The sequence below is a fragment of the Melozone crissalis genome, unplaced genomic scaffold (genome assembly GCF_028551555.1).
Source record: "Melozone crissalis strain CALT ecotype California unplaced genomic scaffold, PUWL_Pcris_2 ptg000016l_1, whole genome shotgun sequence".
In the NCBI taxonomy this organism is placed as follows: domain Eukaryota; kingdom Metazoa; phylum Chordata; class Aves; order Passeriformes; family Passerellidae; genus Melozone; species Melozone crissalis.
The window spans coordinates 3,674,319-3,698,433 of NW_026535794.1; the positions used below are offsets into that span (position 1 = coordinate 3,674,319).

The following is a 24,115-nucleotide window of genomic DNA, read 5'->3' on the forward strand; positions in this document are numbered from 1 at the left end:
CCCGGGAGCGCTCGTGCATTTTGGGGCCATTTTGGTTCATCTTGGGTGCAGCCCTGGCTGGGCTCTTGTGCTGCCCAAGGTGCATCCATGGAGGCCTTTTAAGAAATCTCCACTTAATTCTTTGACTCTCTCCAGCCTGTTCTAGGGCAGCCTTCACAAGGCATTACTGGGATAGTGGAAGATGCCCCTGCCCATGGCAGGGGGTGGAACTGAGAAGACTTTTAAAGGACTTCTAGGGGATTTAAGGTGCCTTCCTACCCAAACCACTCTGAGATCCTATTATTCTGTTATTTACTGCAGATCTCCATTTGCCTTGACAAAGGGATTTGTGAACAGAATGCTCACACAGAGACAGTACAAAATGAATTGGTGTTTGTTTTATTTAGAAAACAAGAAAACTGGGGCAGAGGATCATTAAGGGTAAGATTAGGAAGCCTTTTTCATATTTGTGTGTTTGAATAAGACCTGCTGCCTCAGGACATCTGAGTAACTGATGCTGTGGGGCAAACTCATTCCATCCAGTTTATCTACTGAAGATAAGTTCACCTGGATTTTAAGCCTTCTCCCATAAGGGGCAGAAGCACTGGTATTTCCAATTGGGTTTAGATATCTGTCCTACCAGGAGAGGAAAAAGCTTCTACAAAGTCTTTGTAACCCAGAGGTTTGTGCAAGATTTGGCAGTAAAGGCAAGGACAGACTGATATATAATTAATTTCTTCCTATATCCCAGTTTACCTTCAGGACAAAGGGACAAGATCCAGAAATCATGGGAGAATTCCAGTGAGGTCTCACATGGAGAACAGAAAGGCCAGAGCACACAGGGCTGGCTAAGGCAGGATTATGCACAGATATGATCAATAACATTTAAGGGAAATCATGGCTTTATTCTTTTCTTCCTCTTTCCTGTTAAAGGATGTGAAACTAGAAGTGGACTGAGGTCACCATAGCAACTAAGCATCATCTAAACATTATGTGAGTCCTTCCTTGGAGTCTGGCTGGCACAGGAGCATCCACCAGAGTGCAGGATCAATGCAATTATTATTGAAGGTCTCCTAGCTCTAAAGAGGGCAGGGATCATATCTGAGAGAAAAACAATTTTTTTTTTCAAACAAGAACCATGAAATAATTTGAAACATTGCCCAAAAGAGATTGTCAGTTCCGAAATAACTCCTAGAGAAGAAAGCAAATTAAATGCCTTGCTCAAAGGTAAGCATGAATGTGTGCCCACCACACCTGAAATCCTGCAATCACCTGGAACTCTTTTCCCAATCATTTGGGTCAAGAGGACAAAGATGAACAGAGCAAAGATTATTAGGAAAGGTTGAAATATCTGCTCATGTTGCCCCTAAAGTGACACTTCAATCTATCACCCTTTGCAGTCCAAGTGTTCTCCAAACCACTCAGCAGCTCTCAGCATCTTCCACCCTTGCATTCTTCCCAAAGATACAGGATTTTTTTTTTCCATCAAGGCCAAATTAGCTCTCAGATCAGTGACAAAGTTCTTGAGCTGTGTTGCAGCTTTCCCCTGACCCTGCAGAGGACCAAGAACTTGATCTTCAGCTGAAAAGCTCTTATTTCTACTGCATGTTTGAGTATCAGAGACACAGAGCCTTATGTCCCCATAATTTGGTGGGAAAGACCCGAAAATGTATTTTTTTTTCTGCTAGAAAGCATCTGAGAGGTTCAGCTGCTTGAATAGAATTGCAGATCCAGTTACTATCCTTTGATGACAGCATTTTCCTCCCATTTTCTCTGCATTGCAGATGGACTTCATGATGCTGTGACCATGGAGGCTTAATTATAGCTTGTCCTCCTCTCTTTGGAAAAGCTGGAGTAATCCCATGGCTTTGCTGCCTGTGCAAAACCCATGGATGAAAACCAGCTGGAAATTACTTGTTATCTATAAAGTGCCATTTTATATATATATATACATATATATCTTTATTTTTTAATTTTTCATGGTTTATATATAAAATGGTATACATAAAATATATATGATATATATAATAATCGATATATATAATTATGTAATTATAAATATATTAATATTTTAATATATGTAAATTTATATATAATATATATAATTTTTATACATATATAATTATATCTATAAAATACATATAATCATCAAGTTCATTTGCACTGAACTTGATGATGATGATGATTTCTGTGTAGTATCTTATATAAAATTAAGGATAAAACAAAGGTTTTAGAATCCTGGTTGCTTTAATAAATAAATATAAATAAGCTCCAATGGCCATTATTATTCCCATTATGAGAATGCTGGGATGGGTCATACATGTTTTCCACAGAAAACTTGGTTACAGGGCTTTCCTTCCCTCAGTCTCCAAGCAGGATGTTGGAATACTCATCCAGGCAAAATATCCTGTAAGAGAAATCTGGACCTTTGCATTGATCTTTTGCCTTTTTGACAGGCTAATGCATTTTCCAATTTCCCTCTGCTGCAATGCTGACCTTAATTTCAGCAGTAGCAACAAAACCCTGCATCTTTTACCTCAGGAGAAAATAAGCACACAATCTTCCAGGGATATTCAGGTTTTTAGGAGGCCCCTGATCCTTATCAGTCACTTTTTGTTCCTGTGTAAGCAAAAAACTATCAATACATGACCCAAACTAATAGAAACTGTAATTTGCAAATATTTCCAACAGCTTTAATTTTGGGAATTCAGTGACTTTTATTGTCTTTTCACCCAATTTGGGGGTTTTGTACCATTTTTCCATGTCAGCTTTTAAAGCACTTTACCAGGACTGTCTCCCCAGAAAGGACACAAAAGGATTTGGAGAATACAGCATCACTTCCCTTCTCATTAACTCTTCTCTTGTCATCCTATTCTAATTGATTAGGGATAAATCTAAACTCAGGCACAGACTGCTTCCCAAATCCAATTAACCCCGTGTTCATTAATCCCACTGTCCACCCTTGGCATCTCTACTGCAGCACTTACGAGGCCTGGGTTTCTTACACAATCAATTAATCAATTAATTAGTTCAACAAGGTACTTGAGTGTTTCCCTGTGTTTAGATGGGATCAGTGACAGACTATTTCCAATTTCTTGCCATAACAGAGCTCATTGCCTGAACACTGTTTTTGTTCAACCAAGAGAAGCAACAAGCCAAAGAGTTTGGTTCTGAAATGTGAGCAGAGGATGTAATTCCCTCTTAAACTCTCTAATACCTGATTACATTCTTTATTCTACTGGATTTTAATTAGGAACCCTTAATCCTGGTGTCAACATAGGATAGGTTTTATGGCTTTGGTAAAAATTAGAAGAATTTTCTCTGTTGTACACAGTGAACCATGTTTTGTGGTAAATGTAGCAGGGAGTGTTCTCAACTGAGCATCACATAAACTACCTGAATTGCTGGAAGATTCAGCAAGAGCTGCTCATATTTATTATTTGGATTTGTGAATGAAAGCATTTTCCAAATGTGGCGCATATGGCAACGCTCAGAAACTGTCAATTATCCTTTGTATTATTCCTTACTGCAAATCAAAGGACTGAAAATGTGCTCATTTCTGATCTGGTGACTGAGATCCATTTGAGTGTGTTTATACATTGCAGAATATTTCAGCTGTACAGTGCCAAGTAGAAAAAAACCAGAGATTTTGCTTCTGTAGATTTCCATTGCCAGGCAATATCACCTCTCTCTGGAAAGAAAAATAAGGGAATAAAATACCAAAAAAAACCACAAAAAAAACCAAAAAAGAAAAAAAAAAAAACCAAACCAAAACAAAACCCCCCAAAACCCCAAAACAAACAAACAAAAAAACCCAAAAAAATCAAACAAAGAAGAGAAAATTCTCCAGCTGGGAGTGCAGATCACTGTGCTAGGGCCATCTCTAGGTTTTGCTGTATCCTACTGAAAGGTTAACATCACAGAAAATATGATTTCCTTCTTTTTACCTCTTCAAATATGCCTTAGAATGCTTTAAATATGTCTTGTTGTGGAGTGGGTGTTTCTGGAGCCAGTGCTGGGAAGGCACTGGAGAAATACTAACATACAACAGAGAGATCATGGAAGTGACAACTCCTGGTGGAAATAATGATTGATGGATATCAATCACAGAAATCCATGTGGAAGAGGAAAAAAAATTCGTTTTTTGGAACTATCTAGAAGGAAAGACACTGTAATCCCTAATTTACAAGATGAGAAAAGACTCAGGAATTAATAAGATTTTTTCCATTGGAGGAAAGCGATCTCCAGTGGAGAGATTTTAAGAACAATACTTTCATTCACAGTCTTCATCTGAAAGGAATGAAAAATTCTGGTGGTTCTGGAGGATTTGAGAAGTGAAATGAAATTTTAGAAGGGAGGGTTGCCAAGCACGCAGAATTTCGCTTTGAACTTTCTGCATGATGTTGACAGCAGCTCAAAAATTACTCTTTGGTTTAATTGCAGCGAAGGTTAAAGCACAGCAGATTAGAACCAGCAACAGCTGGTATTTTTAGCTAAATACACAGCTAATTTTTCCAAAAAGCATCCCTCCAGATGACAGCTTAGTTAGTTAATTTTTCTTTTGTAGTCTCTTTTTTTTCCCCCCCCATTTTAGTCCATATGGAAATCAGACATCCAAGTAAGGGGAGTCAGATTCCTTTCTGGAATTCCCAAAACAAGCAGTGACTTTGCTCACCTCCAGACAGGCATTTGAAAGGGGTCAGAGAAAGCATCTTCTACAAGAGCCCATTGATTTCTATTTAATGAACCAGAAATCCATGGGATCACTTCATAAATTCACAGATAAATTTAAATATCCAAAGCCAGGTGAGATATTTCCAACCCACTATTTAAGATCAGCACACCCCATGATTGCCCTGGGATTATGTTGTACCTTCAGCTGCTTCAGACCACAAACTTTTTAAAAGTATAATTTATTTTTGCATTTGTAAAAATTATCTATGGCCATATAAAAATGTTGCTGTACTAGGAATGATTTTGCTATTAATAAATATTAGTGTCCATGCCCAGCCTAGCTCCATAAACAGAGTAGCAGCCAGAGGACACTATAACAATCCCTAAAATGTGATTATCCATGTCTTAGAAACATTAGAGTTCTGTAATAACCCATTATTTAGGGAACCATCATGAAATGTGGCTTTTTTCATTAAACCCTCATTGAACAAATACACTTGGCTAATCAAAATTAGCAGCAATAATGGCAAAGTTGATGCTGATTCACCCAGGAGAGTGAATGGGATGTTGATAATTGGGATGTTGATAACTGGGATGTTGATAATTCCACCTTGGGGTCAGCAGAGCAATCCCAGCCACATCTGCTGAGATTTCAGGTTAAATGCTTATTTGTTTATCTAATGAATGATGAATTTTGGGTGTGTTCCTGGTGAACAGATGCCCAAAATCCCCTCAAACCCAGCCCTACACAAGGTAACAGCTGTCACTTTTATTGGGGATCCCATGGGGAGATAAAGAAATGGGACATATGTTTCCACTGGATGGAAAATTCCTCCCTTAGGGTCGTACTGTCACCCCACCACAGGCCAAATGGGAAGTACAGTGTGTGAGGAGATCTGTAAATCCTGGGAAAAATATTTAAAAATGTAATTTCAGCCCTTAATTCTACATAGATAAAATAAGTAGAGCAATAAATAAATAAATAGAGCTCATATATAAAAAAATGTATATTATAAGCTTATATAATAGATATAAAATATGAAATATAATATAAATATATAATATATACATATCATATACAATATATCATATACAATATCTTATATATTATACATGATATTTCATATATTGCATTATACATTATACATTATACATTATATATTATATATTATATATTATATATTATATACTATATATTTTATATTATATATTATATATTATATATTATATATTATATATTATATATTATATATTATATTTTTATTTATGATTTATTTATTTATTTATTTGCTTGTCTAAAGGCTCTATAATTTTTATTGAAAGAAATTATATTTTAATGCAAACAATTTGTATTATTTTTCTTTAAACAATTTTATGTAAATAAATAAAATCTTTATTTAAATAAATAGAAGCTGTGAATATAATAAATACAATAAAAATCCTGATTTTATTTAAATAGATTTTTTTGTTTAAGTAAGCATAAAATAAATATAATTTTAAAAATCTAATTTTTTTAATTTAAATAATTTAATTCAAATAAATAAAAATATTTCTTTTTTTTTCATTAGCAGATAAGTATTTACTTAAAACCTGGAACAGGTCAAATTCAGTTGATCTGGTTTCTAAAGTGGGTCATGTGTTAGGTGACAGTGGTGATTCCTTTGCCTGCACATGCTGGAATGGAAGTGAGGATTAAAAGTGAGGATTTCAGAATTCCTGGAGCTGTGTATAAAACACTGTCTCCTAAAAATGATGCTCTGTGTGTGTGGCAGTGCAAGAAAAAGCACATTTTTGACTCAAGGCTGTAAATGAATAATTAATTGATAAAATAAATTTTGGTAAAAAGGATCCACAGTGATGAACTTGTTCCTCAAAGGACAGTGCTAATTAAGGGATCTGCAGTGGGTGCTGGGAGCAAATGTTCCAATCTGTGTAAATTACCAGCACAGGGACAGAAGGATGCTTATGTCTATGTTTATATTTACATTTAATGAGACATAAACAAAAATCATCATACACAAAAAAGAGATGGAACTTCTGCCTCTCTCCAGAAATCTTTAATTCCCAATATGGGAATTAAACCCATTTCATTTGGGTTGAACCCCAACATGGAGCTCCTCACTGCTCATCTCAAGCCTATGTTCTCCTTCAGCACAAGCAGAACATGCTCTACATTTTAATTATTTCCTAAAATTGATTCCAACTGTGTTCCCCAAGACCCAAACACAGATTTGGGTCCCCACTGAATTCAGTGAGACCCAAAGGCAGAATATTCCCTTTAGCAGCCCAAATTTGTGATATTTTCATGTTGTGCAGTCTGTGAAGACTTTTTGTTCACACCTTCCCTCCCACCCTGTGCACACTCACCTATCTACACACAAATATCCTGGTTTTCTGTGATTTTTTTATAGCTGGAGCCCAGCTGGGGAGGTTTTTGACGTCTGAGGATCTGAGTGAGGTTTTACACTCGTGCTGGCCACGAGGCTTTACCAGGCAGAGGTGAAGAAGAAAGAGAAAATACTTTACCATCTTCAGAGATGATAAATCTGAAGAGTGCAGGACACTTGACAAAGACAATTTCTCCCACACTTGCAGGTTTCCAGCATGTGATATTGTCCCACATTCCTGGGCAACCTGGGGAAGAGAAGGAGAGATAAATTAAAATATGTTAGTGGTGGAAATCCATCCCTTTCCTCACACTGCTGCTGAGCTTTGTGGTTGATTCTTCCTTCTATAAATAAAAATATTCTTGTTTAGAATAATAAACAGTGTAAATTTCCCTGGGATTTTTTTTATTTATAGAAATAGCACAAAATCTTTAATGGCATCACACAGTAATGGCCAGGCTTTACTCTCCCAGAAGATGACATTTCTTAGTCCCAATTTCACTCCAACATGCCAGAAACAACTTTTCCCTTGAGTATGAAGCCTGCTGCCATTTAGCTATCATCTTTCAGAACTGCTGGGTAAATTAAAAAAGACAAAACCCAAAAACTTTATGGATCATATCTTTGATTAAACTCCATGAATTTCTGTTGGCTTTAATCCTCGTGCAGGTTTGGGAACTCACTCATTATGGAATTTGTCTGAAAACTGAAAAGCAGTTTCTGCTTCATCCTGCAGCCATTTCTGTGGATATGTGAGACAAACTCACTCTACTAATTTTCTTAGAAAAAATGTCCTTCCTCACCAAAGAACTGTCCTAACATCGTTCATTATTTTTACTGCAGCCTTTGCTCTAGAGAATATAAACTCACAATGTCAAAAGAGGAATTTTTTGACTTCTAATGATTTCTTGCATAAGCTAAAAATAGATGCAGGTCTTTAATATCAGTTCAAAGATGATGCCTCAGGTAACAGACTTTGAAGCAAAGGTCTGAGTGGTAAAAAAATTCCAATTTCCTGCTACATGAATGCAGGAAGAGGAGGTAATGGGACTATGGGTGGGAGCTGTCATCTCTTGGGATATAAGAAAAATTAATTTAAAATTTATTGTAAATACAGTAAAGGAACTCAGTTCCTGCTTCTTTCTGGTCTCTGTGCCAGACGTGTGAAAAATTGGCTTCCAAGAATAAATCTTCCTGTAATTCTGCAAACACCATTTTACCAGCTCACAAACCTAGAAGACTTATCTAGTGTACATAAAACCACAGAGAAATATTTCAAATTTCCTATTAATATTTAAAAAAATACTTATTGAGTGATTCTAAAATAAAAATCATCTTTTGCCTCAGCAGGAAAAGCAAGAAGAACCAAACCTAAACATTTCCACTGCTTCTTTGCATTTGATGTTGATATTGAGCAAATAATGCTATCAACTGAAAAAGAGCCTCCAGCTCCATGATTTTCTACGAGGTTTCCTGTCAAAATTCTCTCCCTTTGACTGCGTGCCAAGGGAAATAAAACCTTCAGGAAAAGCAGATAATACTTCCAAGTATTTCTGCCTGGCGTGGGTCCAATGTAACGAGATGTGGGTGATGAGCTCGTTAAAGCTGTGTGGGCTCCCCCAGCTCTGGTGATTCAGCAGCTCCCCATCAGGGATGTTCTCAGCACTGGATTTGGTGTCTTTTTTATTTTCCCATCAGCTTCAGTGGTAGCAAATCCACTCCTATTTTTTTTTTCCAGTCCTATGTTTTATTTTTCTCACAAAAATAGAAGGCTGAGAGTACCACGTGTGGTGAGTAGAGCAGACCTGAGTAAGTTGGTGTTTTAAAAAATTAGGTCAGTATCAAACAATGTTGTTGTGATATTCAACATCATAATAAGAGGACCCACCAAAATATAAAATTGTGGTAGAAATGCTCATTAAATCATCACAGGAGCTGGAAAAAAATAAAGGAATCCTTTACATTTGCTCCTCTACCTCTTTTTCCCACTCCTATCCCAGATTGTTTCATTTGCCAGATGAGGATCTCACCCCATGAGTGCTATAATTCAGTAGAATATTTCTAAAATTCTCAGAACCTGGGATTTGAAAGGTTTGGACTCTCTCAGCCCATGGTGGGGACATTGGGGTGTCCTGTGCAAGAATTTGGACTCAATGATCCTTGTGGGTTCCTTCCAGCTCAGGATATTCTGATTTTATAATTTTGTGATACTGTTTATGTACTAAGGATGGTAATCACGACCACGTTGAGTGCTGTTAGATTTTATCATCTTTGATAGCTTGTGTGTGTTCATGCAGCAGGAAATGCATTTTCCATGTAAACCTGAGGATGTGCAGCGACAGGTTTATGGCTCACTGAAGTGTGGCACTATGTACAAAAGGAAATTATGTGTGAACATCCACGTTAATGAGACATTTGCTTACAAGGGATGCTGGAGATAATCAGTGGTTAATGAGATCTTTGGAGAAACACCTGTTGGTCTTGCTTGAATTAACTGTTGAATAGGAATAGGGAAAAAAACTTTATTTTTTATTAATATTTTAACACAGATATCTTCCAATATTATCCAGCAATGGATAATGCAAACCAGAGAAATGCAAGGATATCCTCAGGCTGCAGAACAGGAACAGCCACAGTATAAATATCCCATGGCAGTGTGGATGAAATTCAGTTATAGCAGGTGGCTGATTTTGTGGCAATTCCATGCAGAGATAAAAACCAGCCCCATTTAAAAAGAAATTACAAGTTCATTGTGTTAGAAAACACTGATGTGCTGACATTGGGAGAGAGGGGAGAGAGAAGCAGCAAGTCAAGTAATTTACCTTAAAATAGGGGAGAGATGGAGGTTGCAAAGAATTCCCCATCAATAAGAACATTTTCTGATCCTGCCTGGAAAAATCTATTTGAAACAAATAATTTAAAAGAGCAAAGAAAATTATGATAACAAAAAATAAAAATTAAAATTAAATGGAATAAAGGGCAGCGTGCACAGTCTCCCTACATTTGTAAACCATGCTGCAGCCAGCAATTCCTGCTGGGTGAAATCTGCCCACGGAAATCAAAGTGACTTGAGTGTGAAACTGCCCAGCAGGGCCCCCTCTGGCACTGATGGGGTCTCCCCACTGCCCAGTGACGTAGGGATGCCCAAGAAGGCTTGGAAAGAGGTGGCTCACACACTCCAACTGAAGGTGGACAAATTTTCCTAGTTTTTAGCATCTTAGGAAATCAATAATAACAAGGAATAGTTTTAAAGAATAAGATTTCACATGCGAGGGGATGGAAAAAAAAATTACAGGTAGTGGTCCTGGAATCGAAATAATCACAGATTTAAAGAGGAATTAAGGTTGGAAACGCCCTTTCAGAACATCAAACCAGCACTGCCAAGTCCAGCACAAAACCCTGTCCCCAAGTGCCACATCCACGTGTTTTTTGAACACTTTTAGAGATGGTGATTCCACTACTTCCCTGTTCAGCCTGTTCCAATGCTTGACCACCTTTCCAGGGAAGAAATTTTCCCCAATATCCAATCTAATCCTCCCCTGGCACAAGGTAAGGCTGTCTCCAGAAAGCCTTCTTTATCAAAATTAATATTTTGACATTTTTCTTATCTCCAGCACCCCTTTTTCAAAAATGGGGGGCTGCACAAAGGAGTAATAGTGCAATGGGCAATGGAATTTATGGATTCACACATAGACAGGAGGATTCATGATAGATAAGAATTTGCAAAAAATTTGTTCCCCTTGGCAAATCAAGAAAAAAATGTAATTACATAAATGTTAGACTTCTGTATTTTTCATGTAGGGAAATAAAGGCCTGAGATGAAAATCCAGCCTTCTGGCTTACAGCATTCAGTTTGATTTTCAGTTCCTCTCCTCATTTATTGGTTTAAAATATCACCTTCAAGGTCGTATTGCCTTCAGGAGAGTAATATCAAAGGAAAGGTAATGTAACAAAGCAGCATATTAAACTGAATTATGTGGTGCACAATAACTTCTAAAGGGCACACTACATATAAAGCCTTGCAGAGAGAGGGAAATATGAGATAGGAGCTCTCTGTTCCTTCATAAATCTGGGTAAATACCAAAATAAATAAGGGCGTGAGCGTGGCCTGGGTATGGGGATATGATTTCCAAAGGTAATTGACATTTCAAAGTGCAGGTGTCATTGAGGAGCTCCTGTCACAGAAATGTTGTTCCTGGAGGTGTCTGGAGCTGGGCACCATCCCTGGAACTCTGTCAGACCCAGCACTGAGCACTCCCAGCGCAGAGAGACAAAAGCAGGGTGGGCAGCAGGACAAGGGAGGGGATTCTGCAGCTCTGCTCTGCTCGGTGAGACCCCACCTCCAGCACAGAGAGATGTGGAGCTGCTGGAATGAACCCAGAGGAGGCCACAGAGATGCCCCAGGGCTGGAGCCCCTCTGGAGCCAGGCTGGGAGAGCTGGGAATGTTCCCCTGGAGAGGAGAAGCTCCAGGGAGAGCTCAGAGCCCCCGTCAGGGCCTGGAGGGGCTCCAGGAGAGCTGGAGAGGGACTGGGGACAAGGGATGGAGGGACAGGACACAGGGAATGGCTCCCAGTGCCAGAGGGCAGGGATGGATAAGGTGTTAGACATTCTTTACTGTGGGATCCTGGAAGAGGTTCCCAGAGAAGCTGTGGCTGCCCCTGGATCCCTGGAAGTGTCCAAGGCCAGGCTGGATGGGGCTTGGAGCAACCTGGGATAGTGGAAGGTGTCCCTGTCCATGGCATGTGGTGGAATGAGATGATCTTTAAGTTCTCTTCCAACCCAAACCATTCTGGGGTTCTCAGATTCTTTAGTTTCATTTGAATGTCCAGACCTCAACAGAGTAGAAATGTAACATCAACTGGATTTCTAAGTAAGTTATAAGAGAAAGAAGGTTTGTTTTTTCCCTTCCCAGTTCTGTTCCTGATAAATTTTGGAATTAGGAGAACCAAGTCTGTTCTTTCATCTGGCCCAGTATTACACCAGGAAGTATTTTTTCTATGCAAGCAATGCTGTTGCTGCCCAGAGAAGCACCTTGTGCTGCCTAACTTGGTATTCATTCACCTTATCAGCATAAAAACTTTATGTGTTCCTCTAAGGGAAGTTGTGCATTTCTTTTAAGGTGAACAAAATTTAGAAAAAAAAACCGAACAAAACAAAACAGACAACTGTGAAGGGCACTGATAGAAAGTTTCTAATTATCACAGAACCACAGACTCATGGGATGGTTTCGGCTGGGAGGGACCTCCAAGATCATCACATTCCACCCCTGCCATGGGCAGGGACACCTTCCACTGTCCCAGGGATGCCTTCTGAAGGCTGGCCTAGAGCAGAGACCAGACAGTGCTGAAGAATAAAGCAGGGATTTATTAAAAGGATCTCCTCCATGGATGCACCTTGGGCAGCACCAGAGCCCAGCCAGGGCTGCACCCAAGATGAACCAAAATGGCCCCAAAATGCACGAGCGCTCCCGGGGTCTCTCCCTTGGATCAGTTCTGCTCCATTTGCACCTTGCAGTTCATTGTCCCATTCCAGCTTTAGCCCAGGCAGTCCCACCCTGCTTGTTTTTCTCTCTCCAGCCCACGGGGTTTGTGCTCCTGGGGCTGAGATTTGGATCATTTGTCCTTGGTGCCCAGCTGGAGCAGGAATTGTTTTGTCTCCCTTCTCTGTGCACAGAGCTCACCATGCCCTGATATGGAGCTCAGACCCACACACTGAAGCAGCACAGAATCTGAAAATATAAAAGCTAAATCCTGAGGCATCACTCCAAGCCCCATCCAACCTGGCCTTGGACACTCCCAGGGATGGGACATCCACCACTTCTCTGGGCAACCTGTTCTAAGATAAATTATTACCTGGAGATGCTTATTTTCTTCCCCTAATTTGAAAAGGCAATTAGAGAAAGCCTAATTTTAAGTTAAACCAGCTGGAATCAGAGGAATTCCAATGGTATAGTCCAAGTTTCTCTGCTAGAGTGGTATGTGAAGAACAATAAACTTTGATCCAACTCACCAGCACTTGACCCACCTCAATATTTTCCATCAGCTGTCCTTGGTTTAAAGTTTCTCAGAACTATATAATGATTATTTAGAATACATTCTTTATGTAATGAGACTTATAAACCAGCAAAGCAATTTTTACTGGTGCAGCATTATCAGTAAAGTGACTTGTTTTATGGGATGACATTCTAGAGATCCAAGTGCAGCACTGTTTGCAGAGAACTTTTAAAAATATCACCTTAATTAATAAAAGAGAACATTAGAAAAAATTATATGAGATATTTCACTGCTAATGTACTGTGTTAGTAATAGATTATATTAAAAACTAAAAGGGAAAGCACTCAAAACACTGAGTTTTTTGATTGGAATGCTGGATTTTAGAGCACATTATTTTATTAAAATTAATAATATTTATAAATATTATTTTATATTTTAAAATATACTAATTTATATTTTAAAAATATAAAATTAAAAAATTATAATTTTATATTTAAAATACTATTATAAAATACTACTGTGATAAATTCAACATACATTTTAACTATAAACACACATTTATTGTACATCAATATCCTAATTATATTATAAATATTTATATTATTATTTATCAATTCATTTATATATTATAAATATTGTGAAATGTTTTACAAAATATATCATACTTGATATATGAAATATGGTGTGTTTTATAACTTTTTTATGCCTTGAAGATTTTATACATGGCAAAGATCAGCTCTTAAATGACAGGATCTGTTATTTACAATCAGAGAAGTGTGAATTCTTTTTCTGTTTTTAAAGCTGTTTAGTTCTTTGCAGTCACAGGATATTTATTCCTAAGGTCACACTTATTGCTCCTCTTGCATTGATACCTGCCAAGAAAACCTCATCCAAGAAAATCTCCAGAATCTTTTAAGTGCTTCCAGCCAACTGGCCTTAGGTGTGCCTTGAAGAGTTTTAAAGGAGAACTTCAATTTGGCAAAATCTCTGGAACATTTCTTTGTCTAATTAGGCAACAGAGTAAAAAGCCAATAAGCTGGGAAATCAAGCAGAGTTGTTGTTTTTTTTAACTTGCTTTAAATATAATAAAAAGGATTGGCTGGTCCTCTCTGAGAAAGTCCCCGCTTGGCTGTTTGGGAGGCAGGGAGACTCTGTGAAATTACTGAAGAAATCAGGAGGTTTTTTTCTTTTCCCATCACTGTCGGAGGACAGGAGGACACTTCCAAGCTGCCAGAAGCCGAGGGAGTGCCAGGCTCAGCAGCTGCAGAAAATCCAGCCTTGCTCAGGACATGGGGTGTGGGAGACCATGGGGAGCTGCTGGACCACCCGGTCCCCTCCTGGCTCTCAGCTTCTCTTCTGCCCCTGCCAAGGGTGGGATTGAAGGCACTTGAGATGATATTTCACATTCAGGCGTAGATGTTTTTTACTTCTTATCTATATTAAAAATCTTGAGTTCACAGAATATACAGAATTCCCAGAGTGACCAGGTTGGAAGATACTTTCGAGACAATCGAGTCCAACCCAGCCCCAACAGCTCAACTGAACCCTGGCACCCAGTGCCACATCCAGGCTTTGTTAAACACACCCAGGGATGGGGACTGCACCACCTCCCCGGGCAGCCATTCCAGAACTTTATCACTCTTTCTGTGAAAAACTTTTTCCTGATATCCAACCTGTATTTCCCTTGGTGCAGCTTGAGCTCTACAGCATTCTACTAACGAGCTACAAAATGGCTCACTGTCTTTCTAAACAAGGTCTTTTAAGGGTAAACTATCCAATTCAGAAATGACATCTAAATTATTTTCACTTTTAACCCAATAACCAATCACTCAAAGTCATCAACTGGAACTTTTCTATGCAATTACACAAAACCACCCAAACCGGAGGAGGAGGAGGAGGAGGAGGAGGAGGAGGAGGAAGAGGAGGAGGAGGAGGAGGAGGAGGAGGAGGAGGAGGAGGAGAAGAAGAAGAAGAAGAAGAAGAAGAAGAACCAACCTCCACCCCAAAACCACCATCTTGCTTTATATATATTACTACATTCTAATACCCCAAACTCAAAGTTTCCCACCCTGTGATATTACAGACTTCTACTTAAACTCCACACCCACAATCCCAGTTCTATCATTCCATTTTGGAAGCTTCTCCACGGCCTCAGGTCAGTGCAGTGTTCTCTTGGGGGTCAGTGCCTGGCAGCACAGAAATCTGAAATTCTCAGCAGCCAGGGTTCCAAGTTCTCCTCCCTTATTTTTGGGGAGAGCCAGAACATCATCATTCTCCCCCAGCACTGGTTCTGACTCACTTCCCTCCCTTCTGAGGGGAAGGAGACAGCATCCTGCACTTTTCCAGCTCAGTCTTTCATTAATTCTCCAGGCTGAGACAGATGGGGAGAGGGAGCAGCTCCATACATCACACTGCCACAAATTTTAATCCTTACATGGCTCAGAGTAATTTCTGGGAAAAGCATCATAAAAAACCCTGCCTGAAGGTTGCAGAGTCAAGGCAGAGTTTGAGGAGATGGGTTAATAATCATAAAAAAGTGTTGCTCTTCCACAAAAGCCTCATCTTTCCTTGGTCACATACTATGGCCACAACCTGGCCATAAAAAGGCGTTGAGCAAGGACAGCAAGGTGGAGCACTGTCAGCTATTAATTAATAGTTTAATTAATATTATCCAAGCACGCAACTGGTGTGGTATTGAAAGAGCTGGATAGGAATAAATACATATCTATAAAATATTACATATATTTAATATATTTTTCCCACAAGTATTAATGTGCCTCACAGTGAACCTGGCTTTCAGCTAAGGCTAAAAAGGTAAAAAATCTTCCCAAGCTGGAGGGCTGAACAGTCCACAGACAGTTTTGCCACCCTTGGAGTGATATTTGGCCCGTTATGAGATTTATGGGCCTCTGAAGAAGACATCTGGAAAGATCTCTGGGATAAACTGTTGCCATGGAGACAGAGAAAGTAGAAATTCTTTCAGACTGTCTTTTTGGTAATTTGGAGTCTGCATTCCTTTGAAAATGGCGACAGGATTTAATGGCATGGAGGGAGATGAGGAGAAAATTGAACAGCAGGTCTCTTGAGCCTTGAGCCTTTATTATTCACAATAATAAATTCACGGCTCCAAATCTTTTCTGTCTCAAAAGAAAAGAATGATAACATCTTTCTTTGATTTGTTCATTTCTAACTAATCCCACAACAGCCCTGGAGTGGGACTAAAATGGGACACAAACCTTGAACAGTCTCTGAGTCTTAAAAAAAATCCCAACACAGGAGAACAGGATTTTTAATGGGAATTATTCAGGCAAAGCCTGTGGTTAATAATTGCCCAGTCAATAACATTTGTCAGGAATTTTGACTTGTTTCTAAAAGGATAAACAGACCAAAGAAAACAGGCAAGCAATAAATGACTGAAAAGAGCAACTGACCTCAAGTCTATATGATTGATAATTTCAGAAATTAAATTAAATTGTGGTACAATTTAAGATCCCTCAAAAGGAATTAACAAATTATTACTTTTTTTTTGTTTCAGGGTAGCTCTGGGTGCTAAAAAGATTTTCTGCATTTTTTTAAAGCTGGAAAACAAAACCAAACAAACCACAACAAATGGTGACACTGAAATCTAAATGGCTCTCCAGAGCCAGCATTGTAAAATCAAGCTGCCCCTTCATATTCTGACTCCTGCTCCCCATCTTCTTGCTTTTCTGGTGTTTATAAATAGAATTTTCTCAGTGGAAAATGTAGAAGATAACTTCTAACTGATTTTGGACCAAATCCACTCCTGATGTCAGCGGAGTTACGCCAGTGGGGACACCCCTGAGAGAAATTCGTTCCTTGTTTACTCCTTCATACCCTCAGAGGATGAGAAACAACTGAATTAAAGAACCTAATTTCTTCCAGCGTGCAAATTCCATAATCTGTCCTGGAAATTGTTCTAGTGGTGAGTCAAACAACTCCTCATTCGAGCTCGTGGGACCTCATGGTCTAGTGGAGGAAACAAAGGAAATAAATCCATTATCAACAGCCAGTCCAGGCCCTGTTAAGGGGATGTGCTGCATTTCATGCTCCTGAGCAGGAACAAATTTTAACACAGAGTTCAACAAAGCCTCTCTCCTCTTCTATATTGGACTTCTCTGAGTGCCCACAACGTATTCAGAGAGTGAAAAAAAAAAAAAATAGCACTGCAAATCAGTGTGATCCAGCCTCATTGGAAATGGTATGAACAGCATAGGAGATTGTCGTAGACATCTTTTCATTAAAAATCCTTCCTTAGTATTTTTCCTTCTGAGGAGCTGAGAGGCCTCAGGAACAAAATGTAAACATTGATTATCTGCTGCTGTGGAATGCAACAGGTGCATCTGTGATTGGTCTTGTGTGGATGTTTGCAATTAATGGCCAATCACGGCAGAGCTGGCTCCCTCTCTGTCCAAGCCACAGACTTTTTGTTATTCATTCTTTTCTATTCTTAGCCAGCCTTCTGATGAGAACTTTTTCTTCTATTCTTTTAGTATAGTTTTAACGTAATATATGTCATAAAATAATAAATCAGCCTTCTGAAATACAGAGTCAACATCCTCATCTCTTCCCTCATCTGAAAACTCCTGTGAACATGGTCACAGAAGATGTCAGATGTATTTCTGATTTTTAGGTACTGGGAACACATTAGGGGGAAAATGCCCAGAAAACCACAGGAAGACCCAAAGTTACAGTTGTGTTAATGCAAAACCTGAATAAATAGAGACAAGATGATTCCTCTTTGCTTGTCTTTGGACCAGAAGGAGTGTGATGGGTCTGGCTTTCTTTGTCTAAAGGCTGGCAGGATACAGGAAGAAATCGGAAGTGGCAGCCAAGAGGACTTGACAATTTATGGTAAATTTACAGGAGCAGTAACACCAAAAACATACAGAGATATGGACCAAATCTTCAACAGTGCTGGGTTAGTCACTAACTCCATAAAAGGAACACGCTATCTCCATTGAAGGAAGAAGTATTTTGGAAAGAATATGGATTTTAACAATATTTGTGAAAAAAGAAGTCTGCACATCATCAATTTCGTACAGCTTACTCCTGTAAATAAATAAAGAGTTAATTCCAAAAGAGCTAATAAGTTTCTCCATGTCTAAAACTGCTATAATTCAGAGATTAATTGATTTAGAAAATTTAGAGATGGGTTAAAACAGAAATATGAAAATTAGGTAAGTATATTATTATTCCTTTTCTCCCTCCTCCTATTAGAAAGAGTTAAAGATAAGTAGGAAGGAAATTGTTCTGTATTCTTTCTCACAAATATGTGTGGGCAGGTAATTACCCTGCCATATGAAGTAATAAATAACTATGAAAGTTTGCATACATCTAATCAATATTTTTTACTTGGAATATGGAATCATTATGGAAAAATGAAAAATAATCCTTAAGGGGCTTCCTAAAGAGATCCTTTCTTGCACCCAGGCAAAATAAACCATAACTGAAGTATCTAAAAAGAATTTGGGGAGTTCTCATTATCTGTGACGTTTTTATTAGCTGGACAAAGCGTGAAAAAAAAAATATGAGAGGGCACAATTCTGTGTGCAAAGATCCAGAAACTTTTCTATGTTTCAGTCACTTGGGAATTTTTGCCTTGCAGGGATGGCAATGACTTCAGTGTCATATATAAAGTCAAGAATAAATTTCTTCCTGATATTCTATGAATGAACATGTTGTGCTATTTAGCAGATTTAGAATTAAATCCTGATGTAAACCTCAGTTAGATGTAAATTTTTATAGCTGTAGGTGTGTATTTATGCAGGTATAGAGTATGGGTTTATATTTATATTTATCTTCAGATAGATTTATCTGTCCACAGTCTATTTGAGATACAGGTAGAAGAAAAATTAGGAAGCACACAAAATCCACTCAGTTTATAACCCAAGTGAGAAATCTCTTCCATGTGAGCAGGAATGCTCATCTGCTGTAGCCACACCACTGGAAAATCTCTTTATCAGTTCTCAATCCAGTGGAATAATGGGAAACAAATCAGCAATTCTGATCTATCCTCCGTGAAGATAATCATGAAATAGTCTTGCTGACTGGGAGCACTCTGTTTAATTCTGTTCAGGATTATTCAGTTGTGATAACACTGGTTCTGCTGTGGGCAATTTGCAGGTTAGCAGAGAAGGGGTGGAATTCCATTAGTCACTATTTTTTATGGCCAAAAACCTGGAACAGATTCAAGTCCTTTCCTGTCTGGGATTGAGGCACGCTCTTAAAATACGCCCAACAACCCTTCAGAGCATTTTATTAATTGTTTGTGTTCATTATTTCAATTTGGCCTCACTCTTGCCATATGGCTTGGGCATACTCATTACACACTCCAATAATTGTTTTTTCTCCTCTAAAGCATTTCCTTGTGCATTGACTTCTGTGTCCGGTAATTTTTTCCTGGTCACTCAGTGATGGATCCTCCCAGCCTTGCCTTTTGTTTGGGTTGTGATTTGCACTTGTGTTGTTTCACTCTTGCTCCCTTCGATTTGTTTTGCTGCAAAAGGACACAAACCGATCGATTCCAGCAGCTGTGGGAGCAGGAAATGTATGGCTTGATTACCAAAAGTGCAAGCTGCCATGGAAGCCTGAAATGGCTTTTAGGATAATCAGGAAGGCAAGGAAAAGGATCGATAAGGAAAGCATCTGCAGGTGCTTGTCCTCAACACTCAACTCTTGAAGGGTGAAAATGTCATCATTCAACCAATGTCCAACTATTTGTGTAGGGTTCTCATTTTATTTACCAAAAAAACAACCAAAAAAACCTCAAAACAAACAAATAAACAAACAAAAACAAAACAGAAAAAACCCCAACCCAACCAAAAAAACAAAAAACAAAAAACACTAAAAAAACAAGCAAAAAACCCATAGAAAATCAAATTAAGCCAACCAAAACCCAATAAACCAAAACAACAATGCCCCTAAAATAACAAAACCTAAAAACCCCAAACAACCAAACAAAAAACCCCAAACAACTCAACAACCATAACACAACCAGAAAAACAAAATAATATCCAAGAACACTGAAAATAGGAGGAATTTCAGGACTGGGAAGTGCAATAGGCAGCTCAGCTCTCTGAGATTATGGATACATCTTCAGCTTACTTATTAAGGCATCTTAATTTAAGATTTTTAATATGCAAACTGGATGTAAATCTCTGTATCTATCAACTCCACAAGGAGTCTTGGGAGACTCACCAGCTAATTTAGCCAATAATTTAGATGTCTAGCATCCAGTGATGCAGTTTTTCCCCAAGGGGGGCATTTTTTCCCTAAATACAGAGCCCAGCACAGGTCTCTTCACTGAAACACACACCAACAAAAAATGTTTTTTGGATTCAGAGGGAGTTGACATGGGATTGAAAGCAGGAGAATTCCACCTGTTCTTGCTGACAGCAGAACCCTTACACTGCCAGCTGGGGATTGACTGCTCTCATTTTGTTAAAAAAATGTGTTTACTTAAGGAATCATCAAAATTTTAAAGGTGTGACTTGTCAAAAGATTTTTTAAAAAACAAGCTGATCATAGCTATAAATATTTTATTAGCTGGGAAGTGAGGCTTTTTGGGTATTTCCACATGGCTTGAGGCTCAGAAATATTCAAGTTAAAACTCAAAATGCCTCTAAACTCCATGTTTACAATGTTGTGCAAGAGACAGGTAATTGCTTTCATTCATCTGTAAATAATTTATAAGACATGATACATTCATTGAGCTGTCAAAATCATGAGCCTTCATGGCATCTGGGAGCAAAATTCACAAAGGGAAAAAAGGAGGAAAGAACATTTATTTTAACAGTATAATTTGAAGTCTTGTTGGCAAGTTTTCTAAATTCTATTCCTTTCCAACTATTTTGCAGGAATAATGGTTATTCTGGGGAGAAAATGGACTCCAACATTCAACATTCCTGTTGATAGGAAATGAAGGAAAATCAGATGACACATCAATAGGGCAGAAAGTCTTCTATCTTATTTCTGAAGTATCTTAAATTAAAATGTTTTCTTAAAATAATTAAAAAACAGAGACAGAGGCTGGTCAAATCAACTTTTTTCCTTTTTTTTTTTTTTAATTTTTATTTTTTCATAGGAGAGCCTACACATCCACTTTAGACAAATATTCTGCTTTCAGCCAGCTAAAGTGAGATTAATTTCACCTTTAAACCCAAGAGTGACATTGCTGAAGAATTCCTGCACCACAGAATAACTTGTTTCTTTGGTGGAACTTGTATTAGAAAATGAAATCTCAAGCTGGGAAGCAGAACAGCACAGGCCAGGTTAATTTGTTTTCTTGCACAGAATGCAAAATTCTCCTCTCTGGAAGGAAATATTGATACATATTAGGCTTTATGACCCCCAAAATGAAATATGAGTTCTTTTTTCCGTCATTTCTGTTACAAAGGACAGGAAAAATCACATGACAGAGTTTTCCCTTTGTGCTTCCCTGCTCCCTCCTTTTCTTCTGAGGACTTTGGGGAAGGAATTGCACATTTTTCATTCCCTGACTTTTCTCCAGGAACAAATTACCAGGTCCACTCTGAGCCAGCAGTGCTGGATATCAGCTCATGGGCAAACCAAGGATCTCCCTTCCCCACCCTCATCCTCCTTTGCACAAAAACTACAAAAAAATACAATGAAGACTGGACCTGCAGATCCTCCCCTCTTGTTCTTCCATTGGTGGAAAAGGCCAAAACTTTGTGGAAAAAAAAAAATAAAGCTTAGTAAGGCCTCAGGGAGTTGATATTTATGGAACAATTTGGATTGGAAAGAACCTTAAGGACCATTTAATTCCAATTCCCCTGCCACGGGCACAGGATATATGAATGTGACTTTGTGCAGCTGCTTTTGAGGGTAAATAGGGCTGAATTATCTCATTTTTGCCATGCTGAGATAAGTATATACAAAGATTTTTCTACCACTTAGCAGACAGAGCAGTCAAGAACTTGCTACAGCACTGTAACTTGCTCGTCCATCTGAAGATGATTTAACTTACTGGGCTTCATTTTTATTTTGCTGAGGAAAAATCAATATGCAAAGCCTGTCAGGAGTCCAAATTATTACACTTACTCAGCTGCATGTATTATTGAGTAGGCAGTTCCCTGTAATGAAGTTCTTGGCTTAAGTTTGTGGGGTATATTAAGAAGTAGTGGATGTAGCACAGAAGAAGATGCAACAAGAAATGAAATTGTACAGTTGGGCAGTTTTAAGCACTGGCCACCTCTGTGAGAATGTCAGTGTGTGGAAAAGAAAGAAAACATTTTATGGTAAAAACTGGCTAAGAAGACTCTCTTGAGTCTTTAGTCTAACAATATTTCATTCACAGCTAGAATTTTCCAAGTGATCGTACAGTACAGGCAAATAGAAAAAGAAGTTATTTTAAATAAAAAGTCAGAATGTTTCTCCAGAAACACAGTGCTGGTGAAGAGGTGATTCTTAAGTGGGCACAGAAAAATCTTCCAATCAAAGTTATGAAAAGAAAGCCTCAAAATTAGCGACAGAATGCCATGGGAATTTCTTCCAATCCATTTTTGCTCCCATCACTTTTATTGTTCTCCCAGCAGTGGTCTAAGCACATGCAACCATTCCTGTGAACAGAGGAAGCAACACCTGGCAAATGTGCTATCCAGAGTGGGATTTAATGGACCATTGCCATCATCTACATTTGAACGGCCCTCAAAGTTTTGTGGGGATATATTAATGCCTCAAGTTTCAGCTTTTGCATTTTCCAGATTCTGTACTGCCTTAGTGCGTGACTCTGAACTTCATATGTGTATATCAGCATCTTTGACATTCTTCTAGGCTTTTATAAACTCAAGCAGGGATCATAAATTTTTGCTGTATAGTCCTTTATTGCCTGGTTATTGTCCTCTCCTTGCCTTTGGGTAATTTGACTAAAACAACCAAATTTCCTGGATGTGCTGTGCAGTAATCCTGTGTTTTCCCTGTTACAAACAACAGGTGCTCAGAATTATTCACTTTAGGAATATATTTTTTTTTAATTTGTGTCTACAATCAGTGCAATTTTTCATAGCTTGGTTTACATCCTCCAGAAAAAACAAAAACCAAAACAAAACAAAATTATTTTTTTTAGGATTTTCTTAGAAAACATGAATGCTTCTCTGTCTTTTCACTGAGATCAGAGAATCATGGATTGGTTGGGGTTGGAAGGAATCTTGAAAGATCATCTATTCCAAATCTGCTGCAATAATCACAGGCAACTTTAACACATCTTCAGTGTCTCACCTTCCACTCTAGTCCCTGAAATAAATATATTTACTGAAGCTTTGAAGGTAATTCCAGGGATAAAATGAAGATGTCTCTGGGCAATGCTCTGCATTTGGAAGTCCTCTATTTTCCATCACTGGTTATTCAGGGAGCCTGGATGACTGACTTAGACTGGACATGAGGTTTTTAGGAAGCTCTATCAGGTATTTTGACTCTGAGGATTTAATTTTTTTAACAAAGGTAAGGTTTTACTGCAACCCTAGATTTTTTGGTTTCCAGTCTATAGAGACACAAATCTTCTCAAGGCCTCATGTCAGAATGTCTGGATATCCTAGGGAAAACAGGGATTTTTGTTTTATTTGCACCTGCATCTCATCCTAAAAGTCTCTATATCAATTCCCTATTTCTCTCACTTCAGGAGCTTATTGGACACTAGAAAGCAATTTACAGACAAAGTCTAGAGTCCGTCCAGGGTTCCTCTGAAATGTACTCATTGCCAGAGAGGTGAAACCCAAAGTCCATCAGTGCTGTCTGGCTCCATGTCTCATTCCTGGAAATAAAGATCCTAAAAATCAGTCAAACTGTGCCATTGCCTCCAGCCAGGATGGAGATCTCTCTCTCTCTCACTGCTGTGTTTTCTCAGGGACACAAACAATCTGAAGCAGCAATAAAGCCTGGCTTCTTCAGAAAATCCAGCAGCCAGCCACAGAATGAGCCATGGGAACAGGAACAAAAGAGATTTTCACTGAATTCCCTTTGAAAAGAAGATCCAGTTGTCTGTCACCTGACTCACTCATTTTTATATGTTCAGTAAAGTATAAAAATTATCAAAGAAAGGCCTC

At 38.5% G+C, this 24,115-nt stretch overlaps 1 protein-coding gene across 11 annotated transcripts in view; it reads right to left on the bottom strand.

Annotated features, from left to right (window-relative positions):
- ADCYAP1R1 (ADCYAP receptor type I) overlaps window positions 1-24,115 on the bottom strand; it is a 147,642-nt gene that overhangs the window by 52,651 nt on the left and 70,876 nt on the right. For all 11 annotated transcript variants that reach the window (XM_054274200.1, XM_054274212.1, XM_054274211.1 and 8 more), the window contains one exon: window positions 7,180-7,287. In XM_054274200.1, the coding sequence (XP_054130175.1) occupies window positions 7,180-7,287 (108 nt within the window). The remainder of the gene's footprint in view (window positions 1-7,179; window positions 7,288-24,115) is intronic.